The 25854-nt window shown below is 45.0% G+C and overlaps 1 protein-coding gene across 4 annotated transcripts in view; it reads left to right on the top strand.

Annotated features, from left to right (window-relative positions):
• SYN1 (synapsin I) overlaps positions 1–25854 on the top strand; it is an 87410-nt gene that overhangs the window by 33626 nt on the left and 27930 nt on the right. For all 4 annotated transcript variants that reach the window (XM_075185509.1, XM_075185508.1, XM_075185511.1 and 1 more), the window contains exons 6-8: positions 15610–15672; positions 16995–17137; positions 25748–25822. In XM_075185509.1, the coding sequence (XP_075041610.1) occupies positions 15610–15672; positions 16995–17137; positions 25748–25822 (281 nt within the window). The remainder of the gene's footprint in view (positions 1–15609; positions 15673–16994; positions 17138–25747; positions 25823–25854) is intronic.

Below are 25854 nucleotides of genomic sequence, written 5' to 3'. Positions count from 1 at the left end.
GCCTAATCTATAGTAGGCACCAGACATAAATTTCAAAGATAGTACTTATCTGTGTCCTTATTTTTTAGGCTGAAATCTTTAACCATTATAACTTTATATTTGAGTTACAAATTCACTATTGCGCTATGGCCTTAATACACGACGTCAGTCACTGTCGTTCCTGTATATATTGCCAAATGGTGAAAGATGGAGACCAATTTCACCCTATTTGGAGAGAGGGATTATATAAACCTGGCACAAGTCCTTAGCGGGCAGAAACTAAACCCAATAACCTTTATTGTAAATCATTCAGTCAGCTGTGTAAGTGCAAACTAAAATAGTGTTATAAAGACTAATGACAGCAGCGTTCTGTGTCAGCATAGGGCGATCCGTACATTGTGTACACAACTCTGTGTCCACAGCTGCAGCGTGTCTCCCGTAGCTGTGTGTGCGTAATATGAAAATAATCTCCAAGAAAACATTGATGCTAGGAATGTAGATCGGTTCACATAAAGGCTCATTTAGTAAAGTGCAAACGGAAAAAACTACAATTCTCTTCTGTGATGTCACATTGTCTACTTTTGTGCAAATTTGATTTTCGGGACAAGCGGCTGCGGGGTACCAAAGTTGGAATTCTCTTAGGGGAACAGTTGTGCGGCTCAAGGACATCTGGTCATAATAATACAATTCTATTACACTATATACAGACATAGGACACTACACCTCCAACATGACCTGACCACTGGACATGATCATAATACAATTCTATTACACTGTATACAGACATAGGACACTACACCTCCAACATGACCTGACCACTGGACATGATCATAATACAATTCTATTACACTGTATACAGACATAGGACACTACACCCCCAACATGACCTGACCACTGGACATGATCATAATACAATTCTATTACACTCTATACAGACATAGGACACTACACCCCAACATGACCTGACCACTGGACATGATCATAATACAATTCTATTACACTCTATACAGACATAGGACACTACACCCCCAACATGACCTGACCAGTGGACATGATCATAATACAATTCTATTACACTGTATACAGACATAGGACACTACACCCCCAACATGACCTGACCACTGGACATGATCATAATACAATTCTATTACACTGTATACAGACATAGGACACTACACCTCCAACATGACCTGACCACTGGACATGATCATAATACAATTCTATTACACTCTATACAGACATAGGACACTACACCTCCAACATGACCTGACCCCTGGACATGATCATAATATAATTCTATTACACTATATACAGACATAGGACACTACACCCCCAACATGACCTGACCACTGGACATGATCATAATACAATTCTATTACACTGTATACAGACATAGGACACTACACCCCCAACATGACCTGACCCCTGGACATGATCATAATACAATTCTATTACACTCTATACAGACATAGGACACTACACCCCAACATGACCTGACCACTGGACATGATCATAATACAATTCTATTACACTCTATACAGACATAGGACACTATACCCCCAACATGACCTGACCACTGGACATGATCATAATACAATTCTATTACACTGTATACAGACATAGGACACTACACCCCAACATGACCTGACCCCTGGACATGATCATAATACAATTCTATTACACTCTATACAGACATAGGACACTACACCTCCAACATGACCTGACCACTGGACATGATCATAATACAATTCTATTACACTGTATACAGACATAGGACACTATACCCCCAACATGACCTGACCACTGGACATGATCATAATACAATTCTATTACACTGTATACAGACATAGGACACTACACCTCCAACATGACCTGACCACTGGACATGATCATAATACAATTCTATTACACTCTATACAGACATAGGACACTACATCCCCAACATGACCTGACCCCTGGACATGATCATAATACAATTCTATTACACACTATACAGACATAGGACACTACACCCCCAACATGACCTGACCACTGGACATGATCATAATACAATTCTATTACACTCTATACAGACATAGGACACTACACCCCCAACATGACCTGACCACTGGACATGATCATAATACAATTCTATTACACTCTATACAGACATAGGACACTACACCCCCAACATGACCTGACCACTGGACATGATCATAATACAATTCTATTACACTCTATACAGACATAGGACACTACATCCCCAACATGACCTGACCCCTGGACATGATCATAATACAATTCTATTACACACTATACAGACATAGGACACTACACCTCCAACATGACCTGACCACTGGACATGATCATAATACAATTCTATTACACTCTATACAGACATAGGACACTACACCCCCAACATGACCTGACCACTGGACATGATCATAATACAATTCTATTACACTGTATACAGACATAGGACACTACACCCCCAACATGACCTGACCACTGGACATGATCATAACACAATTCTATTACACTCTATACAGACATAGGACACTACACCCCCAACATGACCTGACCACTGGACATGATCATAATACAATTCTATTACACTGTATACAGACATAGGACACTACACCCCCAACATGACCTGACCACTGGACATGATCATAACACAATTCTATTACACTCTATACAGACATAGGACACTACACCCCCAACATGACCTGACCACTGGACATGATCATAATACAATTCTATTACACTGTATACAGACATAGGGCACTATACCCCCAACATGACCTGACCACTGGACATGATCATAATACAATTCTATTACACTCTATACAGGCATAGGACACTACACCTCCAACATGACCTGACCCCTGGACATGATCATAATACAATTCTATTACACTGTATACAGACATAGGGCACTATACCCCCAACATGACCTGACCACTGGACATGATCATAATACAATTCTATTACACTGTATACAGACATAGGACACTACACCCCCAACATGACCTGACCACTGGACATGATCATAACACAATTCTATTACACTCTATACAGACATAGGACACTACACCCCCAACATGACCTGACCACTGGACATGATCATAATACAATTCTATTACACTGTATACAGACATAGGGCACTATACCCCCAACATGACCTGACCACTGGACATGATCATAATACAATTCTATTACACTCTATACAGGCATAGGACACTACACCTCCAACATGACCTGACCCCTGGACATGATCATAATACAATTCTATTACACTGTATACAGACATAGGGCACTATACCCCCAACATGACCTGACCCCTGGACATGATCATAATACAATTCTATTACACTCTATACAGACATAGGACACTACACCCCCAACATGACCTGACCACTGGACATGATCATAATACAATTCTATTACACTCTATACAGACATAGGACACTACACCCCCAACATGACCTGACCAGTGGACATGATCATAATACAATTCTATTACACTCTATACAGACATAGGACACTACACTCCCAACATGACCTGACCAGTGGACATGATCATAATACAATTCTATTACACTGTATACAGACATAGGGCACTATACCCCCAACATGACCTGACCACTGGACATGATCATAATACAATTCTATTACACTCTATACAGACATAGGGCACTATACCCCCAACATGACCTGACCACTGGACATGATCATAATACAATTCTATTACACTGTATACAGACATAGGACACTACACCCCCAACATGACCTGACCACTGGACATGATCATAATACAATTCTATTACACTATATACAGACATAGGACACTACACCCCCAACATGACCGGACCACTGGACATGATCATAATACAATTCTATTATACTGTATACAGACATAGGACACTACACCCCCAACATGACCTGACCACTGGACATGATCATAATACAATTCTATTACACTATATACAGACATAGGACACTACACCCCCAACATGACCTGACCACTGGACATGATCATAATACAATTCTATTACACTCTATACAGACATAGGACACTACACCCCAACATGACCTGACCACTGGACATGATCATAATACAATTCTATTAAACTCTATACAGACATAGGACACTACACCTCCAACATGACCTGACCACTGGGCATGATCATAATACAATTCTATTACACTCTATACAGACATAGGACACTACACCCCCAACATGACCTGACCACTGGACATGATCATAATACAATTCTATTACACTCTATACAGACATAGGACACTACACCCCAACATGACCTGACCACTGGACATGATCATAATACAATTCTATTAAACTGTATACAGACATAGGACTCTACACCCCAACATGACCTGTCCAGTGGACATGATCATAATACAATTCTATTACATTGTATACAGACATAGGACTCTACACCTCCAATTTGACCTGACCACTGGTCATGATCATAATACAATTCTATTACATTGTATACAGACATAGGACACTACACCCCCAACATGACCTGACCCCTGGACATGATCATAATACAATTCTATTACACTCTATACAGACATAGGACACTACACCCCAACATGACCTGACCACTAGACATGATCATAATACAATTCTATTACACTATATACAGACATAGGACACTACACCTCCAACATGACCTGACCACTGGACATGATCATAATACAATTCTATTACACTGTATACAGACATAGGACACTACACCTCCAACATGACCTGACCACTGGACATGATCATAATACAATTCTATTACACTCTATACAGACATAGGATACTACACCCCAACATGACCTGACCCCTTGACATGATCATAATACAATTCTATTACACTATATACAGACATAGGACACTACACCCCCAACATGACCTGACCTCTGGACATAATACAATTCTATTACACTATATACAGACATAGGACACTACACCTCCAACATGACCTGACCACTGGACATGATCATAATACAATTCTATTACACTGTATACAGACATAGGACACTACACCTCCAACATGACCTGACCACTGGACATGATCATAATACAATTCTATTACACTGTATACAGACATAGGACACTACACCCCCAACATGACCTGACCACTGGACATGATCATAATACAATTCTATTACACTCTATACAGACATAGGACACTACACCCCCAACATGACCTGACCAGTGGACATGATCATAATACAATTCTATTACACACTATACAGACATAGGACACTACACCTCCAACATGACCTTGGACTTGATTATAATATAATTCTATAATAAAAACATAGGACACTATAAAATAGATAAATACTACAGGGAGTTTGTTTCAAATTATTGGAATATACTTTATATCATTTGCAACAGAAATCAGCCTGTCTGCTTGGCAACTCTTAAACTATTATCCTCATTGTAAAACTGCAATAAATGTTTTACTCATTGCCAGGAACGTGCTCCAGTGTCCCTGATTTGGATGTGCACTGTAAGAGGTGAAACAGAGTTTCGGCACTCAGTCTTGCACTCACCTACAGCACAGGTTATAGATTTGCTGTATCATATGATCAATGGCATACAAAAAATTTATTCCATACGGTAATAAAACCAAATAGGATAAAATTACAGAGAACAAACCCTTACATATCATATTCTGTATGCCTGTGACAAGGCAGAATGAAATGGACAGTCCTTCAGTTAGAGTCCAGAGAGCTGACAATTTGCCATCTCAGACACAAAGTTTTTAAACAGGTATGGGTGGGCACACAGAGGGGCAGCGTATATCCTAATGTGCGGGAAGGAAACGACCTTGGGGATTAATTATAGTTTGCCCAAAAATAGGCCATAATTTTTTACCTTCCATACCTTTTCTCGGGCATATCACAGAGACATAACTCCCCTTTCAATAAATCGGTTTAAATCTCCCACTCACTGTCATATCAGAAATAATGGAATTATAACAAACTTTTTTAAATACTTTTGTTTGAAGGGAAATTATAAACCTTCATACCTATTTTTTTTAATACTTTATTTGGGCACCCACCCTGACACTTCTGGTCATAACCATGTGCTTGAAAAATGTAAATCTGCGGACAGATTTAGAGCTGTCGCGGGGCAAGTGCTAGCTCAACTCTAAATTGCAGTGTAAAATTAAAGTTTCATAGTATTTGTGCTACATGCAAAAGCTGCCAGTGTTTAAACCCTGCATGCAAACATAAATGTATTTGTACCCCTTACATCATAACATGGATTGTGCAGATGTAAATGTGCACTCTTTAGCTCCTAACTTTAAATACAATAATACATATATATAATACATTATATATATATATATATATATATATATATATATATATATATATATATATATATATATATATATATATACTTGTGGTGAACAGGACATTAATGAGTTTATGGCAGACAAGAAGAAGACACTATGTCGCTGATCCGTCTTTGAGGTTATCTAGCCTTGCAAACATTTATTTCCACTCTGAAAAATATCAGTAATTGTTGTTCAAATTGTCTTATTGAACTTTATTCTGGTCAGGGCAGAAAATTGTCTGTCCTATCAACATTTTTTCACTCACATATTAAAATAGGTGTGGTTCACATTTACTTTTAAATACATTTTATGTTAAGTGGGACAGAAAAAATATAAGTGGTACAGATTCAAGAAGCGAAAGCTGGAAAACAATGGACGACTCTGCAGAGGTCGTCTCCGAAACGCGTTTATGAAGAGCACTGGATGCGCCAAGATAGCGTTCCCAGCACTCTTCAACATTCACGCCTATTCTAAACCCAGTAGACACCTTGTTCAAAACTGTAACCACTCAAAGTCCCGCCTCCTAATACTTTAGTCCCACCCCTTTCATATAATGAAACTTTTCAAGTTTCCTCCTAAAGTAATGCGCGTGCGAGAGGACATCGGGACTGTATTTAGTACATGAGGTGCTTAAGTGTCATATTTGTCTACTCTCCTGAAATGTCTGGGAGACTCCCCGAAATTCAGGGGAAACTTGTTGAAGAACAGGCCTCTCTCTCGGATCCCACCCACTTTACTATTAAAGTAGGCAGAGGCGGGGCATAATTGCGCCATTCACATCATCAAAGCCCCCCCCCCCCAAACTGCGCAATGCCCGATTCGCAGCATTGCAACAAAAAGGGACTGCGCCCATGGGGGCAAGTGCATGGGGGCCCGGAATCAATGTTGATAAGTGTGTTAAGTATGTGGGCGAGGTTTCGGCTGAATTTTAACTTTCCTAAATCAGCAATCAGTCTCAAATCTAATTATAAAAGATTCACTGGTCTGTCTTTGTTTCTAACTGTGTTTGTAGATTGGACAATAAGACAATAACATACATGAAACTAGTCAACGTGGGACGTAACTGGATCACGGAATTAAATGAGGAAGGGTAGCCCCCCATCCATTAATGTAGATGTCTAGTGACGTGATTCTTGCATTGTTACCAGGAAAATGAGCAGATGAAATACAAGTCACTTGCCGGGAATTCCCCCTCACTATCTATCTAGTGTAAGCGTCTGTTGCTGGTGTGTATTACTGATAAACGCCCCAGACTCTCTGGCTGGCAAACATCCAAACTCCTACAGAGGTGCAGTGTGCAAATATTCCCAAATCCAGACTTCAAAGCGGTCACGTGTTTTCCTGGAAAGACCGCTGCATGCGTTACCTGATGTGTCTTTTTTAATAGCAGCCTGTGCTAGGGACTTATCTCGAAAAATCACATACAAGAGGTGGCGTATAAAACCTATATCACCACAACAGTACAACGGAAAAAAGATATTTACATAGAGAAGGAGGTAATGCATGGCTGAAATCCATCAGCTCCTGCCCAGTTCTGCAACCGCAAGACTGTGACCCATTATCCCCCCCCCCCCCCCCTCCCCATGGACCATGCCTTCTAAAAATAAAAACCGGTAATGATATAATTATAATAAGGAGACAGGAAGCGGCTGTGTGGGTTTTAAATCAAAATTATTCTCGTTCCACTGTGCAATTTCTCACCGAGTCAGCAGCCCTTAAATATTTTGTAATCGGATCTAAACAAAGGTGAGGTAAGTATTGGAGCGTTGATGCCTCTAGTGAATTTTTGGGAAATTATGTAGTGTTTACATAAAGCTGGAAGCAGCGGCCTTACATTAAATACGTCACTGCTCAGTTTGCATTGGTATTTGCAGACGTTTTAGAGGATAGCTATGCAACTGCATTACATCAGACATGATGTGGAGGTTAGAGAATTGTAGGAGGTAGGAAGAAAAGAGATGGGAAGCCGACCATCCAAGTCATCGGGAATTAAATCTAGAGTTACTACACTAAGATGTTGGCTACCAGGTGAACGTTTGGGCCACCTCTTGCTGAAATTAATATAACCCCGCTCGTTTTTCATGTGAGAGGTGCGTGGACTCCAAATGACTTTACTTTGTGTGCAGTCATTGGCTGACAAGGGGGATAGGATCGCTTGAGGTCTATTTATTTTGTCTTTCCTCAAAACAACTGGCCTGCCCAATTTGGACATAAAGGACCTCGTTGACAATTCAATGTAGGTCCATTTGTGGGTTATATACGCATTTCTGTACTGTACCTGGGTACCAAAACTTGGACCTGTTGCCCGTTACGCCTGGAAAGGTCGGAATATGAGTGGGCAAGTGTTAGTTGAGTACAATAAGGGCGTGCCAATGTAAGTGTATCCTGCCCCCTGGAGATGTGATCTAAGGAGACTTGGACACATCCCTAGATAAGCTTCTTAGGGGCGTACCGGGTACTGGGTTCCTGGTGTAAATATACGTCATGATGATGACACCAGCAACACTGTTTAGCCACTTTGTGTATGACCCCCTTCAGCCGATAGCACTTTATTCTTTAGTAACATTGCTATATTATATTATATTATAGTATATGGGACTACGTCCAGCTACTTGGATTTCTTATTTGTCGTTTCCGATTGGGCGACTGCATGAGCACATGAATGAAAGAAGACGTAAGGAATACTGCTGGGCTTTGAGCTGGACGGATATGGAGATGAATGCAACTCAATGTACACATGAAAAGTCAACAGAGATCAGAGTTCAGGGCACAAGATGCGTCAAACTTGAAATGAGGCCCTAAGTGTGTGGCCCTAATGAAATATAGATCCAGTCACTCTGTGGTCTGACTGGGCTCTCCACAGGCTGTGCGGGCTGACCAGACTGCGATGTGGGGTTGATTGGGGCAGAGAGACATAGAATGTATAATGGCGGAGCTGCTGTTTTGAGAAGGCAAAAACGGCAACCGTCTGGCATAGGCAGCATATTTTATTAGGGTGTGCACCCAGGGAAGTATAGACGGGGGCATTGCAATGGTACACCGTGGGAAGGGAGTATCTAGCACCACCCAGGGGCATGTATGTGTGTGTAGCACCACCCAGGGGTATGTCTAGCACCTTCTAGGGGTGTCTGTGTCGAGCACCACCCAGGGGTGTGTCTAGTACCTCCTAAGGCGTGTCTGTGTCGAGCACCACCCAGGGGTGTGTCTAGTACCTCCTAAGGCATGTATGTGTGTGTAGCACCACCCAGGGGTGTGTCTAGCACCTCCGAGGGGCGTGTCTAGCACCTTCTAGGGGTGTGTGTGAGTTGAGCACCACCCAGGGGTATGTTGAGCACCCCCCAAAGGCGTGTGTCTAGCACCTGCTAGGGGTGTGTGTCGCGCACCGCCGAGGGGAGTGTCTAGCACCTGCTAGTGGTGTGCGTGCGTCGAGCACCACCGAGGAGCGTGTCTAGCACCTGCTAGGGGTGTGTGTCGCGCACCGCCAAGGGGAGTGTCTAGCACCTGCTAGGGGTGTGTGTCGCACACCGCCGAGAGGAGTGTCTAGCACCTGCTAGGGGTGTGCGTGCGTCGAGCACCACCGAGGGGCGTGTCTAGCACCTGCTAGGGGTGTGTGTCGCGCACCGCCGAGGGAAGTGTCTAGCACCTGCTAGGGGTGTGTGTCGCGCACCGCCGAGGGAAGTGTCTAGCACCTGCTAGGGGTGTGCTTGCGTCGAGCACCACCAAGGGGCGTGTCTAGCACCTGCTAGGGGTGTGTGTCGCGCACCGCCGAGGGAAGTGTCTAGCACCTGCTAGGGGTGTGTGTCGCGCACCGCCGAGGGAAGTGTCTAGCACCTGCTAGGGGTGTGTGTGCATCGGGCACCACTGAGGGGCGTGTCTAGCACCTGCTAGGGGTGTGTGTGCGTCGAGCACCACCGAGGGGCATGTCTAGCACGACCATCTCCCATGGTGCTCGAACAGAGTCTAGAATGCTGTATCTGTGTACTGACCTTTCACAATAGACCTTACTTCTATGTTTATATTAATGACATTATTCTCTTTGTTTTATATATTGGCACATTTTTGGATTTATAAACTCTTTCTGTGCAACAAGTTACTTTGCAGCTGTTTGAAATTACTTAAAGAAGTCCAGCAACATGCCAAGCTGTATACTGAGTGGCCGCATATACACCCATGGGTTTAATGATGTAAGGTTTCAATGCAACGTGTTTAATACACACCAGGTCTTAAATAATCCTTTGTTACCCAACATACATTGCAGGAATTCCTACAGCTCAGTTGTAATTCTGGTAACTGTCCCTATGCTACTCTGTCCCTCCCACTTATAATCCCTATATCATAACAACCCATGATGTCCCGGGGTCTGTAACCAGGGGGATCAGCTACAGAGTCTATGTCAGACCCTTGTAACTTACTGATACAGTAAAACAAAATACTACATTGGTGAAAAAGATTACCCATTCAGTGGCTAAAAATGTACCTATTATATTATAATAATATTTTATTATAATATTATAAGATATATTTCATTATATTATTATTATTAATATAATGGAGACACAGCACATCACCCACCAGGCAACCCCTAACAAGACCTGGCCAATCAAACTTATTACAGCCCATCTGAAACTGTTCGTTATTCTCTGCATGATACCATTGAAAAATGTACTGTGCGGATTGTCCGATTCATACATGGAGACAGGACTAGTGATGTCACAGCAGCTGACATGAGTGCAGTCGTGGCTATTTGATCTATATCAGATCCCATGAGCATACTGTCCTAAAGACGTGGGGGGTAACTTCAGCTTTCTGTAATGAACGAGGTGGTAACACTTTTTAAAAAGAATTTCAGTGGAATATCAGGATAACTGTGAACAATACGTGTTACAGTTAACAGCCCCGCCTCGACCACAAAAAGGGAAAGTGAAAAACCACAGGAGACTGTGAGACGCACAGGAGGGCCGTGACAGAAGTACGCCGACTCCCCTGCCTTCCTGTATTTCCACACTCTGCTTTCCTTTCCACCAGTTTACATTAAACTCACTAACCTCGCTCGCTGGGACGAGGTTTGGAGAACCGAAAGAAACCAGCCAGGGGGAGAAGTGTGTAGGACGTCAGTTTGTTGATTGTTCTAGATAGGAAAACACGTCTCTGTGATCTCAATTCTTTCTTGTTTTCTAACCCCAGTCTCCTAAAATAATACACTCTCATCCTGAGCTGGGCTGAAAGATAACATTCCTGCACGCAGCCCGAGTACTCTATCCATAGAAGGGGATGCAGAGAAATGTCAATTATATATCTCTTTAACTCCTTTCCAGCAATTGTAATTGTTACTTATGTTAGACATACTCTGTCCCTATAACTAAGCCACCCAGGGTAGTGTGATGAATAGACAATGTTCATACTGGTCTATCAAGTCCTGTTTGTTTCTTTTAACCAAAGTGTTATTGGGTTTTTTTTAAAGTATAACGCGGAAAACGCCAGCAACGTCTGTCTAATGAAAGGGGTTCTAGGGGTAGTTGTAGATAAACCAAGGATCCAACATCTATTGAAACTTGACACAGTGGAGTTGGATTAGTGCTGCAGATTTCTGGCATTTGGGGTACAAAACACATGTTGTTGCTTTATTCAGCAACTGATGGTAAAAATGGTTGTTTCCATTTTGAAGCTATTGCTCCAAATGCTAAAAGCAAATTACAGGATAATTTCCTGTTGTGCTGTGAAAGTTAGGAATTGATCTGTTTAATAAAAAGTAACCATAGAATCAGTTTCTGTTTTATAGATTGTTATTATTACCTATTATTTATACAGCAGCAACATAATCATTCACATCAGTCTCTGTTCCTAGTGGAGCTACCAATCTATTCTACTTGGAGGAAACTCACGTAGACATGAGAACATACAAACGCCGAAGAGATAGGGTCCTTGTCGGAATCAAACCCATTGTCCGTCTATCGCACTGGTCCCCCCTCCCCCCCGACACTTGTATCCTCCGTCTATCGCTCTGCATCTACCCCCGACACTTGTATCCTCCGTCTATCGCTCTGTGTCTCCCCCGACGCCTGTAACATCCGTCTATCGCTCTGCGTCTCCCCCGACGCCTGTAACATCCGTCTATCGCTCTGCGTCTCCCCCGACGCCTGTAACCTCCGTCTGTCGCTCAGCGTCCCCCGACGCCTGTAACCTCCGTCTGTCGCTCTGCGTCTCCCCCGACGCCTGTAACCTCCGTCTGTCGCTCTGCGTCTCCCCCGACGCCTGTAACATCCGTCTGTCGCTCTGCGTCTCCCCCGACGCCTGTAACATCCGTCTATCGCTCTGCATCTACCCCCGACACTTGTATCCTCCGTCTATCGCTCTGCATCTACCCCCGACACTTGTATCCTCCGTCTATCGCTCTGTGTCTCCCCCGACGCCTGTAACATCCGTCTATCGCTCTGCGTCTCCCCCGACGCCTGTAACATCCGTCTATCGCTCTGCGTCTCCCCCGACGCCTGTAACCTCCGTCTGTCGCTCAGCGTCCCCCGACGCCTGTAACCTCCGTCTGTCGCTCTGCGTCTCCCCCGACGCCTGTAACATCCGTCTGTCGCTCTGCGTCTCCCCCGACGCCTGTAACATCCGTCTATCGCTCTGCGTCTCCCCCGACGCCTGTAACATCCGTCTATCGCTCTGCGTCTCCCCCGACGCCTGTAACATCCGTCTGTCGCTCTGCGTCTCCCCCGACGCCTGTAACATCCGTCTGTCGCTCTGCGTCTCCCCCGACGCCTGTAACCTCCGTCTGTCGCTCAGCGTCCCCCCCGACGCCTGTAACCTCCGTCTGTCGCTCTGCGTCTCCCCCGACGCCTGTAACCTCCGTCTGTCGCTCTGCGTCTCCCCCGACGCCTGTAACATCCGTCTATCGCTCTGCGTCTCCCCCGACGCCTGTAACATCCGTCTGTCGCTCAGCGTCCCCCGACGCCTGTAACCTCCGACTGTCGCTCTGCGTCTCCCGACGCCTGTAACCTCCGACTGTCGCTCTGCGTCTCCCCTGACGCCTGTAACATCCGTCTGTCGCTCTGCGTCTCCCCTGACGCCTGTAACATCCGTCTGTCGCTCTGCGTCTCCCCTGACGCCTGTAACATCCGTCTGTCGCTCAGCGTCCCCCGACGCCTGTAACCTCCGTCTGTCGCTCAGCGTCCCCCGACGCCTGTAACCTCCGACTGTCGCTCTGCGTCTCCCCTGACGCCTGTAACATCCGTCTGTCGCTCTGCGTCTCCCAGGACGCCTGTAACATCCGTCTGTCGCTCTGCGTCTCCCAGGACGCCTGTAACATCCGTCTGTCGCTCAGTGTCCCCCGACGCCTGTAACCTCCGTCTGTCGCTCAGCGTCCCCCGACGCCTGTAACCTCCGTCTGTCGCTCTGCGTCTCCCCCGACGCCTGTAACCTCCGTCTGTCGCTCTGCGTCTCCCCCGACGCCTGTAACATCCATCTATCGCTCTGCGTCTCCCCTGACGCCTGTAACATCCGTCTGTCGCTCAGCGTCCCCCGACGCCTGTAACCTCCGTCTGTCGCTCTGCGTCTCCCCCGACGCCTGTAACCTCCGTCTGTCGCTCTGCGTCTCCCCCGACGCCTGTAACATCCGTCTGTCGCTCTGCGTCTCCCCCGACGCCTGTAACATCCGTCTTTCGCTCTGCGTCTCCCCCGACGCCTGTAACATCCGTCTATCGCTCTGCGTCTCCCCCGACGCCTGTAACCTCCGTCTGTCGCTCTGCGTCTCCCCCGACACCTGTAACCTCCGTCTGTCGCTCTGAGTCTCCCCCGACGCCTGTAACATCCGTCTATCGCTCTGTGTCCCCCGACGCCTGTAACCTCCGTCTATCGCTCTGCGTCTCCCCCGATGCCTGTAACCTCCGTCTATCGCTCTGCGTCTCCCCCGACGCCTGTAACCTCCGTCTATCACTCTGCGTCTCCCCCGACGCCTGTAACCTCCGTCTATCGCTCTGCATCTACCCCCGACAACTGTAACATCCGTCTATCGCTCTGTGTCTCCCCCCGACGCCTGTAACCTCCGTCTATCCCTCTGCGTCTCCCTCGACGCCTGTAACCTCCATCTGTTTTCCCCAACACCAGTAACCTCCGTCTATCCCTCTGCGTCTCCCCCTACACCTGTAACCTCCGTCTATCGCTCTGCATCTCCCCCGACACCAGTAACCTCCATCTATCGCTCTACGTCTCCCCCGACACCTGTAACCTCCGTCTATCGCTCTGCATCTCCCCCGACACCAGTAACCTCCATCTATCGCTCTACGTCTCCCCCGACACCTGTAACCTCCGTCTATCGCTCTGCATCTCCCCCGACACCAGTAACCTCCGTCTATCGCTCTACGTCTCCCCCGACACCTGTAACCTCCGTCTATCCCTCTGTGTCTCCCCTGACGCCTGTAACCTCCGTCTGTCGCTCTGAGTCGCCCCCCCCCCCCGACGCCTGTAACATCCGTCTATCGCTCAGCGTCCCCCGACACCTGTAAGCCCCGTCTGTTGCTCTGCGTCTCCCCCGACGCCTGTAACATCCGTCTATCGCTCAGCGTCCCCCGACGCCTGTAACCCCCGTCTGTCGCTCTGCATTCCCCCGACACCAGTAACGTCTGTCTATCGCTCTGCATTTCCCCCCCCCCCCCCCCGACACCTGTAACCTCCGTCTGTCGCTCTGCATTCCCCCGACACCAGTAACGTCTGTCTATCCCTCTGTGTCTCCCCCGACGCCTGTAACCTCCGTCTATCGCTCTGCGTCTCCCCCGACACCTGTAACCTCCGTCTATCGCTCTGCGTCTCCCCCGACACCTGTAACCTCCGTCTATCGCTCTGCGTCTCCCCCGACGCCTGTAACCTCCATCTATCGCTCTGCGTCTCCCCCGACACCTGTAACCTCTGTCTATCACTCTGCGTCTCCCCCGACGCCTGTAACCTCCATCTATCGCTCTGCGTCTCCCCCGACACCTGTAACCTCCGTCTATCACTCTGCGTCTCCCCTCACCCGGTATCTCCCTCAACACATTTCACATCGATCTCTCTCCCAGACGCATTTCTCAGTACTTCTTCCACCTCTCGCCCATCATCTTACATACAAAGACAAAACAAAGTAAACTTTTAACAAAATGTAAATGACGTGATGTAGAGACTGTAAGTTGTGTGAGAAAACAATTCCCATCACTCTGTATATTCACAAATACCACATGTTATTAACGTTACAACAATGCACAGAAACCACTGAGAACTAATTGCACTGTTTGTCCTCTCTCCCTCTCAGCTGACCGCATCCAGGTTCCCAGTGGTGATCAAGATGGGACACGCTCACTCAGGCATGGGGAAGGTGAGTACAGAGGGGTCAGTAGGGCGAGAACGGGTCAGACCGGGAGCCCAGAGATCCGGCAGGTCACTGGAAAGTCATATATTACACAATACAGCTTGCGTCTTTCCTTTCCTGGAGTGTTAATGTATAATAGCAGGTGTCACCCGCAAGTCAAATTCTTCCTCTTTCTGTGCCCTGACCTCGCTTTATCCCTCTACTTTCTTATCTCAGTTACTACACAAAGTTCTACTAACATTGTGACACCAAGTTCTGTTGGCTTGTTTCTATTTATTCCATCCTATTCACAGTTCCCTTCTCCATGCGTAGCAAGCCATGAATCAAACTGATTACTTGCAATAAATAAATAGCATTTATGATACAGGAGTGGTGTTAATATATTCATAAACTCCTGTAAATTATATCTGTATAATTGTTGAGTTCTTATATTATCACTTCATTATTATCACTTCATTATAAGTATCATTTCATATTGTATTATTCCTTATATTACCCTCTGGACTGTATATTATTATAGATATTAGTAGTCATTTTAGACCTGTATAAATGTAATTCCGTCTACAGCCGCCTTGTGGTTTTATGTGGTCCCATAACCCCTCCGTGACTTCCAATATTCATATAATTTACAGTGAGGAGTGCACTACTCCATATATAAATTATACGTTACTATTAGTAGGCACAATTCAACAACAAATGCAGAAAATATGTACAAACATCATTGGGTCTAAAAATGTACGTTGGGTGGCATTGCCACTAGGTATAAAAGATTTAGTAACCACGCTCCTTTCGTCCCATGTTTGGGTCTATTACGCCTGTTATTCCTTTCTGTAAGTAAAAGAGAATGTGGCTTATGTAACATATTTAGAAAATTACTGCAAGTGTAATATTTTTTGCTCACGCACATACCAGGGGTATGGCAAACACCAGAGGGACGTAAAGGGGGATTTCCACATGTTTATAGAGAAAGAGACTGAGAGCTGGATACATAAAACTTCTGAATCCTTGTACCAGGTGTTACACAGATGAATTCCTGTTCCTTGAGCTATTCTGTAAAAGTTTCCTTGGTGGGACGATTCTGCGTAAATCTCTAGACCAGAGAATCTGCAAATCTGCTCTATGAGACGGAACGGATATCATTACTCAATTTTAGCCTGGAAAACCTAATAGCAAAAAGCTGGGTTTCCAGAATAGAAGCTATTGATATTGTATAGAGGTCTGAGAAGGCTTAGCCTTAAACCTACTGAGACATGACATAGCATCATGTGAATGTCTTTGCAAAGTTCTAGCGATAAACCCACAGACTCTACTCTCATATTCCATTCCAGGTGAAGGTGGACAATCAATATGACTTCCAAGACATTGCCAGTGTAGTGGCGCTCACCAAAACCTACGCTACATCCGAACCATTCATCGATGCCAAGTACGATGTCCGTATCCAGAAAATTGGGAACAACTACAAAGCCTACATGTAAGCGATTGCCATATGCATTATATCTCCTTGTCCTGACGGTAGAGACTCCGTCTTGTTAAAAAAAAATAACCCCCGGCCGCCTCAATTTGCAGCTTTTGATGAACAGAGTTCAATTAGAACAATCCTCTTATTAAACGACTGCTGAATTGAACGCAAGCCAGGCTGAAATTTTTTGGTAAGGTCTCTAGAAAATTGCTGAAGGCGGCCCCCGCTGTCTGAGGTTTCAGCATAGATCAGTTGACCAGCCTGCCCTAATGTTTTCCTGGTGTTTGCCTGGCTGTCGGCACCGTGTGTCTTGTGTACGTTTTACCGTGTTTGTAGTATTTAATCCTCTTCTAATCTTATTCCCGAGCTCTGCCGTTATCCTCGCAGCTCTTATCGCTCTGCTCACTTGCAGTCACACTCTCTGTCAAGCGCATTACATGCTTCCCTATCTCTTAGCGGGCTGAGAGCTATTACGAGTGGCTAACCCAGATTTTTCGCTCGACATTTGTGCATAATAAGATCAAGCCAGGTCTTGCAGAATGTGTTTGGTGCTCAGCTTCTGGGTGTAGTTGTCCTTTATATCGGGCATTTATTCTTTGCGTCGTTCTCATTGCTTTTTTTTTTTTATGTTGGCTGTACTTACTACTTGCGTTTTAGGAATATAAATGTTATTGTGGGGTTGATTTTCAAAGAGCGACGTGTGCGCAGTGCATCTATAAATGCCTATTTGTAGCCAGCTTTACAACTCCATGCATTCGCCTCGTTGAGAAAAGTCCCGGTCCATACGCAGGTCCGATGTCTGTGATCATCACAAGACCTGCTCGGTCACATAGGGAACACCCTCTTCAGTATTTTAACCTTCTACAGTTTTCTCACATTGTACTAATTATTTGACCCCTCTACTTTTTTAAATAAGGCATGTGACGCCTTTCAAAAATATTTTCAATTACCCATTCCTACTGAGCATTTAAATATATTGGCCCTTATTTTTGGAGAACGCATGCATAGGGCCCATCCTGCACTGCTGGGGAAGTCCCCATGGCCGTTCCTTATCCTCTGTCAGATTTCCTCACTCTATAATTTGCCGTGCAAATCCATGCATAGTTCAGTAAAAAAAAATAGGCACATAGTCCCTAAATATACTTTTGTGGCATCCCCCACATTTGGGGGACTCCGTTTGATATATGACCCTGTTTTCTCTGCAGTACATATAGCAGATAGAAATGTTAGACTGTGAAAGCTGTTTATTTATTATATCCTGCTGATTTTGTGACTCTCTCTTCCTAGGCAGCTTTAAATAGAGTGTGCGGTTTACCTTAGGTTTAAAATAGCTGGTCTTGTTGATCTTACTGAACTCTCCTTTTCACAGAAATGTTTGTTACAGGTCTCTCTGTCTCTCCCTCACTTTCTGCCATGCAAGTTTTTCCAGCTCCGAACGGTATAATGTTGGCCTCTCCCTTTCCTCTAGCATGACCTGGCACAAGTTATGGCAACACCTGAATCCTTCATCTCACTAGACAACCTTCCTATGAGACACACAGACCTGTGCTTTGAAGTCAGTGTAGAGCACTTGAGGGCATGATCTGGAGTCCTTATGGAGTAAAGCTAAACATCAACATCACTGGCTATCCATATTCCTATGTTCTATAGCCAGCATAGAGCAGAGCTAGCCAGACCACTGAACCCATGCTCCGGAACCAACAAAGAACCGAGCTGGTCAAACTTTTGAACTCAATTTTCTGAAATCGGTGTAGAGCTCAATTCGTCAAAAACTAGAAACTACACTCGAGCGGTTATAGAGCAGAGCTGTTCAGACACTTGAGCCTGTGCTCTAGAAGCAATATAGCGCATAGCTGGTCAAACACTTTAATCCCAATAAAACCTAGGAAACATGTTCTAGAACCAGTATGGAGTAGAACTCTTTAGACTTAAACCTCTGGTTCCAATCCAGTATGGCTAGTCAGAGACATGAACTTGTGGTCGGGGACCAGTATCATCATCATCACCATTTATTTATATTGCACCACTAATTCTGCAGCGCTGTACAGAGAACTCACTCACATCAGTCCCTGCCCCATTGGAGCTTACAGTCTAAATCCCCTAACATACACAGAGAGACTAATATAGACACACACCAACACACAGACAGACAGAGAGAGAGACTAGGGTCAATTTTTGATAGCAGCCAATTAACCTACCAGTATGTTTTTGAAGTGTGGGAGGAAACCGGAGCACCCGGAGGAAACCCACGCAAACACGGGGAGAACATACAAACTCCACACAGATAAGGCCATGGTCAGGAATCAAACTCATGACCCAAATGCTGTGAGGCAGAAGTGCTAACCACTAGGCCACTGTGTTAGTGAATAACTAGAGATATTTAAATCTGTGTTCTTAATTAAAGATAGAACATAGCTGGTTGTACATTTTACCCACTGAGTCAACAAACCTACCGATCCAACATTCAAGCAACAATATCCTAAATTAAATGAACTGTCTGTTTCCTGTATTTTAAAGGCAATTTGCTGCTCTTACCTCCACTAAATAATCATTGGACTTGTGATACGTTACTGTATCTTTTTCCACATGCAGAAAATAATACAATAAAGACCCTGAACTGTTCACCTTTTGTTAGCCAGTCGTCTTGCGTCTTGTATTGTGCAACGATACACGATATCCTTTCATTTAACCACTTCTTGTTTTTATATAGTATGAGCACGTTATTTGCAGACAATAATATGTAAATGTTTGCCTAAACAATGAAATACTCCCCGTACCACGACCTTAGCTGTTGAGAAAGTGTTTGATCGTAAAACTTCCCCTAGTGAAGTGTTGCGTAAGTGTCTCACGCCTTGGCATGAGCAGAAACTCCGGGCCACGTACATTAACAAGGGAAATTGTCTTTGTCGTGTCATCATGTAGGATATTAAGTTACTGGACTCATCTCAGGATGGTGATCAGTGATTATTTAAATAGCTTGGATTTGAATGAGTCACGTTCATACTAGGATTGGGAGACAGGCAATCTCGTTTTACACAAGAGCAGAAGACAAGTTGGTGTTGATGTGAAGAAGTAGTGACTAATGTATAATGACATTTCATCTCAGCACCTCCGAGGACTCAGCCGGGCATTAATTATTATTCTTTATAGAGTGCCATGATATTTTAAACGTACAAAGAATGTTATATCATCACATCAGTCACTGCCCCATTGGGATTTACAGTTTTAAGTTCCCTATCGCTCAAAAACACACACACTAAAAGGTCCATTTTTCGTTAGCAGCTGCTTAACCTACCAGTATGATTTTGTCAGAGGCACGGTGCGCTTTCCATTGAACAAAATTCTCCTCGCCGACGCAGTGCCTCATTTGGATTGCGAACGCGCAGATGGCGCACATCCGCGTTGTAAAGGCTTAGGCGGTACCACAGAGAGTGGACCAGTGAGGAGTCATTGCTGGTGGTGACGTGCAGAGATCACCCACATGTGCGCAATGATGTCATCACGAAAACGTTGCAGCAAAGAGAGCTGGGAGTGCAGGACTGGACTTTATAATCCCACAACAAGCCACAGTCTCTGTTTCTCCCCTTCTTCCCAACTATGGGAAGACAAGATTATATTGCAGTACAAACATATGTTATAGCAGGACAGTGATGATACGAGAGCAGTAGTGTTTGGATAATGATTGTAATGGCCTTATCTGTGTGGAGTTTGTATGTTCTCCCTGGGTTTTCCACAGGTGCTCTGGTTCATTCCTACACACTCCAAAAACATACCGGTAGGTTGTCTTCTGATAAAATGGACCCTAGTGTGTCCATTTTTTGTGATTTATAAGGAATTTAGACTGCAAGCTCCAGTGGGACGGGGATAAATATTCTCTGTACAATGCTGCATAATATGATTCACGCTATATAAATAAATGATAATATGTTAGAGCTCACGGTTACCATATAAACTTTTAGAAGATTGTTTATAGGTCTTCACCTTTAGCCTCCGCCTATCCGGTAGAGCTTTATGTGCTCGCAGGTTCTCAGATGCCCCCAGCGCTAGCGTAGTGGAAGTTTATCTGTGGCAGCCGTAGCACAGCTGTAAACAGAAGGCCGTAGACAGGATGATAGCGGGTAGTCAGAGGTAGCCGAGGCCAGGGGTCTGTAACGGGCAGCGTGGTCAGAAACATTTAAGGGTCAGGGCTGGCAGCGAGCAAGAGCATCCGAGTAACAAGCCAAAGGTCAGGGCAACGAGCAAACAATCAGAGTCAGGAAAGCCAAGGGTCAGTAACGGTGGGACAATCATAAATCAGGAGCCAAAGGAAGCAGGTCAGCAAACAGCAAGTGAAAGCTATAACCGGCAGGGAGGCTGAGCCCTAACTGCCTTATATATACAGACCAGGACCAATCAGATTGGGAGCAACCTATGACGGACAGCAGCCAACCCAGCTGCTAAGTAATTAATCAGAGAACACGCGCGCCCGGCCGTCTGACAACTTACCAGGTGCGGCTTCAGGGCAGAGAGAGAGCATCCCGACCGTTCCCTTGGCGAGATGACGCTCTGACCGGAAGTGACGTCAGGCAGCCAGAACCAATCAGAGGGGAGCCGAGCCGTCGCGAGTAGCAGGACGGCTCGTAACATAATAATAATCGTAATGATTATGGATCTATGATACGGACAATAATAGATTCACCTGTAATGAAACCAGGGATACACATAATTGAGGTGAAGTAATTACACCTTTATAAAACAAGCAAATAATTCAAAGTAATGGAAACAATGTATTGTATTATCCATGTAAAACTGTTTTACATTCTATTTGTAAGATTGTTATTGAATATTATGTTAATGGGAATATATAATATCTTAAATGAAGCTTCACACCTACGGACAATCTATCCTGATGTAAGCACCATTGTCTCTGTGGTGTTATGTGTATTTAAGCGTATATGGTTATCTGTACTGTATAAATGTGAGGATTTATATGTACTGTTTATACGATCTGAAAGTTATCTGATAGTTGTTTAATGAACATTGAGAGAAAGATAAAATGGTGGGTTAGTTGATGGATTTATCAAGAGATATGCGATATCTGGGTGGCTTTGGTGCAGTCAAAAAATGAATCTTCGACTTCTAGTTGAGACGGAATATTCCCGATAGTTTAGGAAGGTTGCATAGAAAAATACCTCTTAAAACATCCGTACTGCCACGTTAGGTATTTTTTGTTATCTTATTTCATGTTGAATAATACAGCACGTATTATTCGACATGAAATAAGATAACAAAAAATACCTAACTTGTATTATACTTCAATAATTAATGAGTGTATTAATATTAATGGGTCATAAGAAATTTGTCTACTTGCTATTCAGTACTGAACGGAAAGGTCTGATTGGCTGCGATCCAGGCTAGCCGTCTTGTTTCTACCCATGTGACCATGTGATTCGTAATGAGGTATCAATGCCTCTCTCCTCCTGATGTTAATGCCTCGTTCTGTGTCACTCTCTTTACCTACGTAGCTGCCCGCTTCATATTTACTATTTCACCAGCACTAGACAAATATTATCTTTAGTTTGTGATTTCCTGAAGAACTAAAATATTTTGCCTTGGGCTGCGGAAGTGTCTTAGGACATAGGATCAGGAGATTGTTAGTCGTCGTAGAAATCTTAAGATCGTCATCTGCTGGCACCCATGACCGTCCCTCATTTATATTAACCGAACCTCCATCATCTTCTGGCTGTAGAGAAGGCTTTTGTTTTTGTGTTGCATGGGCGCTCCTGTGATTATCCGCCAGCTCAAAGTAGCCGTGTGCCCGGTATTTATCCTCGCCGTCATGCCGGTCTCTGTACACAGATCCAGGACCCTTGTTTCCCCAAGTTTGCAGAAGTTGCGTTGGCAGCTGCGGATGACCATAAGCGTTATAGACAGTGGAACTCTCGTGGGTCAAGCAGTTGAACTTCGATGGTTCCAGTAGACCTTTGAGACAATTCCGTCCTTGGTGTGATGACCCATCTACAACACCTTGTAGTTTCCCACCGCCTTCACAAATTCTTTATGGTTTCATAGTTGTGGGAAAACCATTCTGCGGGCACATAGCCGATTTAAGGTTCAGCCATCTCTAACTGCCGCCCACAGAGATGCAGCTGAATTTAATCTTTTAGTTAAAGGGAAAACCTAGCCTTTTGTTAATCCATTTTCCCCAATTTTATTATCTATTTGCTATTGTTTTTTTGCGGCTCCTTATATCTCCCCTGTGCTAAATTACACCCACTGCCTGCATTGCTATAGTCAGGATTTCAGCAGACCTGAATTTGTATTGGAACCAGTCGTGTCTATCGCAGCTTCCTTCCCTGTACTTGGCCCCGTCTCATTCCGTACAGATTTTGGCAGATGACCAGTTGAAACACATAAGTAATAGATATTTTCCTTCTGCCGTATGATTTGCCTTCAGTGAAGGAATGTGAATAAGGATCACTGGAGCCCCCATATAAGGTTCTGAAGTGTAAATTCTACATACGTGAAACTCATTGAAAGTTAGAGTAGCTGGTAGAATGCCAGACAATGCATATTGATGTAATACGCCTATTAATTTCACAATCAAAAGTCCTGGTGTAGAATGATTGTACTGTGAGGGATCATTAGTCATAAGCTACAATGACCCCAAGCACCCCACCTGTCTATGGTAATAACATAAATACCATTGGACCAGCCATCCTGCCCACAGTGCAGCAATGATCTATTGCAGCCGTTCCCAAACTTTTTCAGTTTTCAAAGTTTCCATTATTTTTTCAAGGCACCCCTCCAAAATAATTACCGTGCAGTCCCGTTTTTTAAGTACTTGAGTCAAAATAACGTAGTAAGTATTTAGGTCAGGACAGAAATACTTAGTAAGTTGGTTGCAAAAAATAATACACATAAATCCAAGGGAAAATAATATTTTTATATATTTTTTTCAATTATATTTCTGACAAAGAATAATTTACAGCTAATATTAAGAGGAATAAAATCAAACAAGATAAAACAACATGTACAAAAATCATCACACTGTGCCCCTTCACCTTTACAGTCTGCCCCTCTTCATCAGCGTACTCTGTGCCCCTCTTTATCCACACACTGTCTGCCCCTCTTCATCCACAAACACTGTCTGCCCCTCTTCATCCACGCACACTGTCTGCCCCTCTTCATCCACACACTGTCAACCCCTCTCCATCCACACACACTGTCTGCCCCTCTTCATCCGCACACACTGTCTGCCCCTCTTCATCCGCCTGCCCCTCTTCATCTGCGCACACTGTCTGCCCCTCTTCATCCACACACACCGTCTGCCCCTCTTCATCCACACACATTGTCTGCCCCTCTTCATCCACACTCACTGTCAACCCCTCTCCATCCACACACACTGTCAACCCCTCTCCATCCACACACACTGTCTGCCCCTCTTCATCCACACACACTGTCTGCCCCTCTTCATCCACACACACTGTCTGCCCCTCTTCATCCACACACACTGTCTGCCCCTCTTCATCCACACACACTGTCTGCCCCTCTTCATCCGCGCACACTGTCTGCCCCTCTTCATCCGCGCACACTGTCTGCCCCTCTTCATCCACACTCACTGTCAGCCCCTCTTCATCCACACTCACTGTCTGCCCCTCTTCATCCACGCACACTGTCTGCCCCTCTTCATCCACGCACACTTGTCTGCCCCTCTTCATCCACGCACACTGTCTGCCCCTCTTCATCCACGCACACTGTCTGCCCCTCTTCATCCACGCACACTGTCTGCCCCTCTTCATCCACACACACTGTCTGCCCCTCTTCATCCACACACACCGTCTGCCCCTCTTCATCCACACACACCGTCTGCCCCTCTTCATCCACACACACCGTCTGCCCCTCTTCATCCACACACACCGTCTGCCCCTCTTCATCCACACACACTCGTCTGCCCCTCTCCCTTCATCCACACACACCGTCTGCCCCTCTTCATCCAACACACACCGTCTGCCCCTCTTCATCCACACACACCGTCTGCCCCTCTTCATCCACACACACCGTCTGCCCCTCTTCATCCACACACACTGTCTGCCCCTCTTCATCCACACACACCGTCTGCCCCTCTTCATCCACACACGCTGTCTGCCCCTCTTCATCCACACACACTGTCTGCCCCTCTTCATCCTCACTATGCCCCCTCCTTCATTCTTTTGCCCCTCCATTGCTGTTTCCTTTCACCTTCCCCTCCGTTTCTTTACTTACCATACTTGGCCTTCTTTCTTCTGTCTTCTCTTCTATCTTCTTACCAATGCGCCGGCGCCCGGGACCCAGCATCCTCCTCTCTCCTGACGCTTCTCACTGAATATGTCGGGCACGATGACGTTTTATGCTATCAGTAGTGGGCAAGATGGAGGATGGGGAAAAGGTGTTTCCCTGTAACCAGACATGACGGTCGGGTAAAGGTGTTTCCCTCTAAGCAGATATAATAACAGGGATGGTCAGCGGTAAGGAAGAATAGAAGAGGTTAAATCTATAATGTGAACATATATACATTACTATAACAAATATTAGCCGTCAGGTATGAAGTATCAAAGATTGTAATTTTCCTTCTCCCCTTTACTTGTATTCTTCACATTCTAGGAGAACTTCCATCTCCGGAAACTGGAAAACCAACACGGGATCGGCCATGCTGGAGCAGATCGCTGTATCAGACAGGTACAGTACTAACGTCCCATCACTGTGATAAA

Source organism: Mixophyes fleayi, chromosome 9 (genome assembly GCF_038048845.1).
Source record: "Mixophyes fleayi isolate aMixFle1 chromosome 9, aMixFle1.hap1, whole genome shotgun sequence".
In the NCBI taxonomy this organism is placed as follows: domain Eukaryota; kingdom Metazoa; phylum Chordata; class Amphibia; order Anura; family Limnodynastidae; genus Mixophyes; species Mixophyes fleayi.
The sequence above is the reverse complement of the archived record's forward strand: the minus strand, read 5'-3'. Positions and strand labels throughout refer to the sequence as shown.